The sequence below is a fragment of the Ananas comosus genome, linkage group 14 (genome assembly GCF_001540865.1).
Source record: "Ananas comosus cultivar F153 linkage group 14, ASM154086v1, whole genome shotgun sequence".
NCBI classification, from domain to species: Eukaryota; Viridiplantae; Streptophyta; class Magnoliopsida; order Poales; family Bromeliaceae; genus Ananas; species Ananas comosus.
Window position 1 is genome coordinate 10,432,605 of NC_033634.1, and position 9,614 is coordinate 10,442,218.

At 33.5% G+C, this 9,614-nt stretch overlaps 1 protein-coding gene across 3 annotated transcripts; it reads right to left on the reverse strand.

The window, feature by feature from the left end:
- LOC109720629 (nudix hydrolase 2-like) lies at nucleotides 4,995-9,313 on the reverse strand. Of its 3 annotated transcripts, none has more exons than XM_020247863.1 (9): nucleotides 9,168-9,313; nucleotides 7,734-7,914; nucleotides 7,446-7,511; nucleotides 6,979-7,119; nucleotides 6,820-6,897; nucleotides 6,687-6,737; nucleotides 6,557-6,591; nucleotides 5,752-5,878; nucleotides 4,995-5,372 (listed from the first exon to the last, which is right to left on the reverse strand). In XM_020247863.1, the coding sequence occupies exons 2-9, from the start codon at nucleotides 7,908-7,910 to the stop codon at nucleotides 5,151-5,153; spliced, it is 897 nt and encodes a 298-aa protein (XP_020103452.1). In that variant the 5' UTR covers nucleotides 7,911-7,914; nucleotides 9,168-9,313; the 3' UTR covers nucleotides 4,995-5,150. The 3 variants fall into 3 exon arrangements, with proteins under 3 accessions (XP_020103452.1, XP_020103455.1, XP_020103453.1); XM_020247864.1 differs by having other exon boundaries at nucleotides 5,004-5,372; nucleotides 5,770-5,878; XM_020247866.1 differs by lacking the exon at nucleotides 9,168-9,313 and having other exon boundaries at nucleotides 4,998-5,372; nucleotides 5,770-5,878.

The window sequence follows — 9,614 nt, forward strand, 5'->3', positions numbered from 1 at the left end:
TGTTTGATCCAAAGGTTATTAGTAATCAAGGAGTAGATCTAAGGACTAGAAACCTAGAAGCACCAAAAGGGGAATACTTCTAAAAGTATTCTAGCTAAATTCTATATATATATATAGAATTTAGCTAGAATTTACACCTACCACTACCTACCACCATCATCCCAACCTTACATTTGTCCATCCAAGGATTAAAAACTCAAAAGCACCAACCTTTTGGTGCTTTTGAGAGTATTCTAGCTCAACTCTCTCTCTCTATATATATAGAGTCCGGCTACTATACTCTTATGAGTACGATCGCCTTCATATTCATAAGTTATTTTCGATGATAGAGCTTCCAAATCGACGATCCATACCGTTAAACATTATCTAGAGTATTTAAAACCTCTAGAAATCAAATTTTATAATTTTTCGATATCATTTACCTTACGATCAAAAGCTCACAAAATTGTCAATTTTTAACGGCCGATATGAGATATTTGCTAGTTTAACGGTGAAAAAGAATTGGAATAGGTTGAATTTTTGATAGAAAATTCTATTCATTACCTAAATAAAGATCAATAACTCCGATCTTAAATTGAAGGATCCGATCATCCATTTTTAAGATGTCGTTCGATTTTAACTGTTCATTTTATACCAGCTTGATGGACTTTATAATGATTTCGAAAAATTACGAAATTTATTTTCTAGAAGTTTCAAATACTCTAGATCATTTTTAACGGTATGGATCGTCGATTCGAAAAGCCCTAAATCGAAAACAACTTATGAGTACGAAGGGCTCTACACTCACAAGAGTATAGTAACCCTACTCTCTCTCTCTCTCTCTCTCTCTCTCTCTTCTCCCTCTCTATAACTATATATATATATATATCATACATATATGAGTAGGGCTAGAAATACTTTTACAAGTATCACGCCCAGTGATCCTTCGCTCTCTCTCTCATTGGAATTTACTTTTTGATTACTACAATCCCCATTTAGATCAAAACACTATTCACCCTACCACCGACCTACCACCAATCATCTCAACCTCCATCTCTCCACCAAACTGGGCTAAAAACCACCAAGATACTTGGTGATTACTTTACAAGTATTCTAGGGCTCTACTCTATATTATACCTATATATCCAGTAGCCCGCATGCCGTGCTATTAGGATACCAGCGTCCCTTGTGCTTCTAATTTTTAACGCGCCGATCAACCATTTGATGATGGTTAGACAGAAAGGGAGAAAAACTGAAGAGCAGCAAACGCGCTCCTTCTCCACTCTCCTCTCTTAATCCTTCGCACACCTCTTTCCCCCCCTCCCACACATTTCTCTCCTTTTCACCTAACACTCACATCTGCCATGCGCGCCTAAGAATTAGAGAGCAATAATCATCCAAACCCCACAATAAAGCAGCAAGAACTGCTGTGGCTCTAATAAGCACAGTAGCACTACTAATATAATATATATAGAATTAGCTAGCTATACTATCAATAGTACCAAGCCCTTAGTACTATTGAGTTTTCGGCCGTTGGATAAAAGGATGTACGGTTAGGATGATAGTGGTCCCCGGTTAAATTGATAGTGGTCCCCTAGGGTTGAGTGGGTGGTTGGTTTAATAGTATAATCCAACGGATGAAAATGATCAAAGGGTGGATCTAACGATAGAAAACTCAATAGTACTAAGGACTTGCTACTATTGATAGTATAGTAGCCGGACTATATATATATATATATATATATATAGTTGAGCTAAAATACTATTAGTAGCAAATAAACTTTATTGCCACTCATTTATTTTCGATGATGGAGCCTCCGAATCGACGATCGGCACTGTTGAACATAATCTATACTATTTTAAGCATCTAGAAACCAAATTTTTTGTTTTTCTGATATTGTTCTCTACTCAACCAAGAGGACACAAAAATAAACAGTTAAAAATGAATATCTTTTAAAAAGTGATGATAGGAACCTTATAATATGGACCAAGGGTATAGATTTTGTTTTAAATTGTTTAAAGAAATTTCTAACTAAAATTCAATTGATTTGGTATCTTTACACCGTTAAATGAGAAAACATTTCATATTGACCATTAAAATTACAAAATTTGAAACCCTTTAACTATTAGGTCAATGATATCGAAAAGATTTGAAATTTAATTTTTAAATATTTTAAGTAGTATAGATCATGTTGAACAGTACCGATCGTCGATTTGGAGACTCCATCATAAAAAAATAAATAGGTGGCAACGAAGCTTATTTGCTACTGATACCATTCCAACTCAGCTTTCTATATGTATATATTTCTTTTTCTTCGTAACTTTGAAAAGTATATTTTACATTCTTAATTTTTTTAAAATATTTTAAGAAGAAATATGGCATTAATGGAGAGAACGAAATGACGAAATTACCTTTATACTTATTTTAGCGAAAAAATAATTTTTTAATATATTTATATTATTTTGAAGAATATTTTCAGTATAAATTATATGAAATAACGGAATAGCAAGGAAATCTTTACGGAGGGGGACTAAGTGTGTCAGTTTGAAATTTTTAATAAAATAAAATATAGGTGTTTAAAAATTAGAGAGAAAATTGAAAAGCAGGTATTTACAGAATTTTTTTGTATATGATTTAACAGAAAGTTAATATTGGTGCCGATGGAAAGAGAAAAATGAAATCAAAGGGTACTAAAATGATACATTTTAAACTATAGGGTAGTAAAGTGAAAAGTTTGAAACCACAGTGGTGGTATTTGAAGTTTATCCTATTTTGGTTCAGCTCGATTTTCATAATTTGTTTTCAAAATTAACTAAACTGAATTAAAAATATGAACCGAACCGAACCGAACCGAACCGAAATAATTTCATTGGTTATAGAGTAGCTTTTCTGAATCAAAACTTACTAAACATGTAGTTATGATTAATTTTATGTTAAAATCCTTAATTTGGAAAAGGAATAGTTAAAAGTCTATAATTAGTTGATTATTACTATCTAAGATTAATATATATTCAATTATTAAAAATGGTTGGTTAATTTGTTGTTTTGATTTTCATAAGAAATAGAGAATTTGAATCATCCATGTAGTCCCAAAATCAACATTGGATAAATTACTCTCATACTCAAAAAAAATTTTAATTTTTTTTTCAAATTTGTAAAATTTCATATATAAAAATTTTAAGTATTGTAATCACTTCTAAAAATTTTGATTTCAACTTGACAAGTTTGGTTCAAAATAGAAACCGAAAATGGTATAATAAAACTTCTAATTTGTTTGGTTTATAAAACAAATCACAATTAGAATCATGTTTAAATTAAAATCAAAAATTAAATTTTAATTTTAGTTTACCATTCAATTTCATAATTATAATTTGGATTCATATTTGAATCTACAGTTCAAATTCAAGCTTAAAGTTAAAATTTAAATTCAGAACTAAATTTAAATATCAAATTTATATTAGACTTTAAATTTAAACTTCAAAAATTAAAGATAAAAATTTAATTCAAATTAAAAAATAAATTAATATTCATTTTTTAAAAAAAAAACGAAAAAAGTGGTTTTTTTTTTCAATCAACCAAACATGCCCTGCGTGTAGGGGTGGAACTGGGCCCGAGCCTAAACAAGGTCCGGCCTGATAGGCTATGTTTGGGCCGGCCTTTGGGTATTAACAACATGACTTTGGGTTCGGACCGGGCTTAAAAATGTAGGCCCGAAAAAATTTTGGGCCTATTTGGGCATGTCGAAGCCTGCCTCGAGCCCGACCCAAAAGCCCGATATATTAATTATTAAAATAAAATATTTAATTATATAGAGCTATGCTGGAATACTATCAAATAGCACTAAGCGCTTGGTGCTATTAGCTTTTCAGCCCTTGGATAAAAAAAAAAATTGTACGATTAGGATGATGTGGGTCTCCTAGGGTTGAGTGAGTTATTAGTTGAATAGTATAATCTATCGGATAAAAATAGTCAAAGGGATAAATCTAACGGCGGAAAACTCGGTAGCACCAAGCGCTTGGTATCCCAGCCGGACTCATATTGTGTATATATAATATTCATCTATAAAATGAATAAATGATATAGTATATCATATATAGTACATATTGTTATTAATGATATATATTTATATATATATATGATGATATATATTTATATATATATGATGATATATTATATATTAAAAAATATTTAGTTCCATATTATGATATATTAAATAGTATTATTATATATAATTAATTAATTATACATATGTATGAGTAAATATATGGTACATATTATTATATATAGCTAATTAGTTATGTACATAACTCTTACTAAATATATATTATTTTAAAATTGTTTAAAAGATTAATTAGACGTTTTATGTACATAACTTAAGGATAATTTTAAAATTTTAAAATATCACAATACTCTTTTAAAAAACCACATATGCTAATTAATTAAATGTTCTATCCTTAACTTCCTATCTTATTATTTACTTTGTAGGATTTCTAGCATTCTATTATTTACTTTGTAGGATTTCTAGCATCGGAGTAGAAGTAAAGATTGCAGAAGCACATCTTCTATTTGTCTAAATTTTAGTTTTAGTTTATTAATTTTCTTTGTTTGGTCTTATTTAATTGATGGATAATTATTGGCAGACATTAATGGTATTATATTTGATGTTAGATATTAATTTCTTTGATGTGATCAAATTTCAGTAAAAATAGGTATTTTATTTTAATTTTATACAATAAAAGTATTTATGTATTATATGATAAATACATAAAATTGGCCTCCACAAAACCCGATGGGTATTGGGTATTGAGCTTGAGCTTCAGCCGCATCTTATTTTTTTTAAAAAAAATGCGTAAAAGCCCGACCGGAAGCCCAACATTTTTTTTTGGGCTGAGCTTGTGCATAGTATTATCCGACCCAAGCCCGGCCCAGTTCCGCCCCTACCTACGTACCAAAATATTCTACCCAAAAATGCTCAATGTTCATAAACAAACCAATCATTTCAAAATCAAATAAGAGAAACTTCTAAAATTACATTGAAATTTGATCATAAGCATACATTAGTTACATTAGGACAACAAAATCAACACAAATTAGATAAATTAAGTAAAACATTTATAAGAATAGTGTAAACAAAAACCATTGTGATCATCTGATACTGCAAACAGAAAATTTAGCTGTTATTGTTCATGTTACTAGCCCTCGAATGCGGGTCGCGGTTTCCTTGGTTCCAGTACAGATAATTCCACGAATCGGTGAACGTCGATCGTAGGTAAGTCGACGAGAATCCGGTGTAAGACCCGTCGACCCGCGCCGAACAAATTTCGACCATGTGCTTCCAGATATCATTGTTCTGGACAAATGGTTGCGCTTTGAAGTCGTCGATCGGCATCCACTGCATCCGAAAAGTTCGCCACATTTACATTACAAAACAAAATTTCTTGTTGAACTGTAAATGCAGTAGATTTAGTTACAAATTAAGAGCTCGGAAATTTGACTTCATTTCCGATTTCGTCACGATTTTGTCTCTGAAGTTTGCTCTGAATAACAAATTTAAGTTCTTTTGTCAGACATCTGAGAAAAAGCACTGCAACAGCACCACACTCGAACTTCGCTTTTTTTAAAATTGGCACTCTAAGAATGATATCGCAATCAGAATTGTAACAAATGAGACTTCAAGGATGAAAATGGTCAAATTTCAGGAACTAAATTTGTGGCTAAACCAAAATGCAGCTATGCGAGGAATATTGCAGAATGATGTTTCCAAAATTTACTGTCAAGTTTGTCATTACCGCTGCTGCATCGATTTCTGATTCCTGCCTTTGAATTTCAAACGAAAGCGGGCGTAACAAGCAGAGGAAGAACAGCTCCGACTTCTCGAATAACGATTTGTGACTCTGCCTGCGGATTAATACTCGTCAAAAACAGCTTTTTGCTGCAACTAAAGAACCAGCAAAGCAAACATCTTATTTACGGTTTAGTTGTAACTAATAGAGTGAAGTTGCACTCAGAATTGCCATTTTTGTAGCCGACACACGATTGTTTGTCGGACAGTAAGTCGAAGCCAACTGTTAACAGTAGCCGATGAGAATAAACTCGCCGACTACTTAAATAAGTTGAAAGCATTTATCAGACGATTCAAACTCGTACTCAATCTGGAACATAGATAGCAATTCGGGTAACAAATGAGTTGTCTTTTGGATCAAGCCATGAATTCCCGGAGTCTCAAGGAACTCCTTTTTGGGTCAGATTAGTCCATCACAGGCACCCACACACAAAACCAACATTCCCTATTCGCGCATGATGCATCCGTAAAAGCAAATAAGCTAAAAGGTTAAATGTACAACTTGTAAAGTTTAGTTTCACTAGTTGTTAGATATCTACGACGAAAGTTTATACTTTTTTTACTTTGATCTACAACCGAAGTTGAAGATTGTAGAAACAGATCGAGCAAACCATTCGGCAGAAAAGGACCACGAACGAACAAAGCGAGAACTTATGGGCAGGAGTTTGCAGAAAAGAAGTTCAAACAATTGACAGCGTATCTGATAACAAGAAAAGCATCGAAATGAGACAAACCTGAACGCGAGAACTTCAACAAATTCAGTGTCTATCTGAGACATGATAAGAAAAAGCGGTTCAGAACGCGCACTGCGAAAAGCGTGTTTTCTTTTATTAAAAAAGAAAAAGAAAAAAAGGAGGAGCATACCCCTGTCTCTTCTTTCACTTCTCTCAATGCTCCAACATGTAAATCTTCGCCCTATCGTCGAAAGAGTTTTTATCAATGATCGGAAAAACATTATTCTACATATAATTTAGAACATTCGAGTAGAAAATGTTACTTCATCGACCGTTCCTGTTGGAAGCTTCCACACGCCCAAGCCGCGAAGTTTACCATTCTTTTCTTGGACCACCAGCACCTGAACCGCAATGTATGTCACATAAATAATTACGGATGCTTGTATTCGCTGGTCATGCGAAATCGAGTATTTCGTGCATACCTGTCGCCGATCGTCCATCACGAAAGCGCCAATGCGCACCTTGTGACTAGCATTCGCGGGTATTGTATTATGTTCTGTATTAGGAATCCAATAGACAAGCATCAGATAACTCGGCTCCGCATGGTGGAACCAAAATCCCTCCTAGAGAAGTAAAATTCCGTTACAAATTCAGGTATCGATTCAAGTTTTCTTCAGAAATTCAAAGAAAGAGAGAGGAGTAGAAACAGTTAAGCGAAACATAATGGAAGTGAATCTAGGAGAACTCAGTATATATTTTACAAAACAGGTCGAATGAACGTTCTCGCATAGTCACATCTTAAGAAGACGCTACGAAGTACGAGACAATGCATTATGCAGATGCAGGATAAGCATGGAAAATGAGAGAGCGTCGAAAGATCGACGATCTTATTAATTCTCGCAGTTTGTCGCAGTAAGCTATCTCTTTCAGAATGAAACAAGTTTGTTACCTCAAGAGCAGGTTGAATAAGATTAACAAGCTCTCTGGGCAACTTTATCCAGACACCTTTTATTCCCTGAACAGATATATGACAAACATGTCAATGTATTAATATGAAACAAGGATGTGCATTTAAGTTTCAATGTTACTCAATTACGAGATGATCAAACAATCGCAGTGAAATAAGCAACAAATACGCGAATTAGTGGATATTTCTATGAATAATCAGCATGTCAGCAAAACATGTGTAGTATTAGATAAGAATATCAACCAGGAGCGCCGCAATTTCAAGAATCACCTTGTTCTTCCAATCAGATAAAGATGCTCGCAACGAAGAAGCAAAAGTTTCGGCATCCATCGGCTTACTCATTTCGACAATCACACCGCCGTGGTCGTCATCGACCGCAGCCAGCATCTGCACATTCTCACTCAGAAGTGCAGGCTCGACTGATGATGAGTTAGTTGAGTTTGACATGAATCTGTTGTTCAGAAGATTTCGAGTGTTTATTAAACAGTCGTAACACACTACGCATATCTGTTTGTAAGATTTCTTAGACGAAACACCGCAAGATCTACCACAAACACAACAAATGTGGCTAAAACTTCAACTTTCACAAAACATTATGCAAGATGATGATTGATGACACTTTTAAGAGCAAATTTGTTAAGTTCTTGTGTGTGCATGCTTATGCAAACTAGAGCTAGAACACACACAGTTTGTAGGTGTTTGGCTCCGCTGCAGGGTGTAGTGCTATATATTCAATGAATTGCTGTTGGAAAAGTGCTATTAGAAAAGAGCGCTATATTAAGAGCTTGATTCGTCCCGCTTTTGCTTTTGCTTTCGACGGCATCAGTCTCCAGACTCAATATTAGAACAAGTATTACAGTGCCTATCGGCACGGGCCGTATCCACCGTGCCGTATTGTATCAGCAAGATATCGGTACGACACGGCTTCCGTGCAAATAGCACAATTCAAAACTCTTTATTCTTGAAACTCGTAAATAATTTTCTCAAAAAAATTCAAAAAATTTGATAAAAATACATAATAAATAATTGGCATAATTTGTTGCTAAAGAAAATAAACATTTCATGCTAATACGCGCCGGCACACATATATTTTTTTGTGACCGGCACGCATCGGTACGGCTCGGCACACATATATTTAATGCTTTTTAAGTTTGCTGCAGAGAGAAGCTTCTAATAGTATTTAAATAGCACTTTCTCCCCTACAGCAAAGTCAAGCAAACTTAAGTTTCTTCCACCAATCCCTCTCGGCAGCAGAATTGAAACTTCTACTCTCTTTTCTTTTTTTTTTTTTCTGACAGTCAGACGCTTGTTTGCATACAACTGTAGCTGAAAGCAGAAACATAAACAACCCACGAACAGATTGAGAGTCTTCTGACAGTCAGACACAGATTTGCATACAACTGCAGCTGAAAGCAGAAACAAAAACAACCGCCAAACAGACTGCTACTCTCAAATTAACATTTTTTTCTTTCAAAAAAAAGAAAAACACTCACACACATACACAAAGACAGACATCAAGCTCTATTTCCAAGAAATTTTGAAAGCAGAACTTCTGAGCTTTTCTGACACAAGAGGAACTGCAGAGATATAATTGCTAATCTTTTTCCAAGAACACACTAAAATAATAATAATAATAATAATAATAATAATAATAATGATAAGAATAATATTAAGATTAACAAAAATAATGATAAAATTGAATACCTTCTCGAGGATTCTCGGAAGGGCGAAGAGATTCGGAGAGTGAGTGAGAGCTTCTGAGCCCTAAAAACCTTGCACAGCACATCCCCACTCCCCCTCCCTCTCCCACTTTATATAATAAATAAATAAACAACTAATAATTGATAAATAAATGAGTAATAAATAAATAATGGGGGGAGTTACGTGGTGGGGATGGGCATTATTCCGTTCAAACATAAATATCGAATCGAATCCGATCCAGATTTTATATGTGATTTGTTGTGGTTCAATTAAAAAAATTAAATATATATATAAATAAATTAAATTAATGAAAAGTGGGGTAATTTACTATATATATAATTTTAAATAATAACCAAATAATTAGATAGGTTAATTATTATTATCTTTAGGTAATAAGTTTTAGGCTAGAATATTAAAAAAAAAAAAATCTAAAAGTATCCGCTTTTCAGT

Bases quoted from the DNA above. Each gene is read 5' to 3' on its own strand.
- LOC109720629 (XM_020247863.1), bottom strand. From the start codon at position 7,910: ATGTCAAACTCAACTAACTCATCATCAGTCGAGCCTGCACTTCTGAGT. The intron at 6,738-6,819 runs GTAACATTTTCT...TTTCGACGATAG, and splicing joins CAACAGGAACGGTCGATGAA to GGCGAAGATTTACATGTTGG. The intron at 5,373-5,751 runs GTAAATTTTGGA...TTTCGGATGCAG, and splicing joins CGGTAATGACAAACTTGACA to TGGATGCCGATCGACGACTT.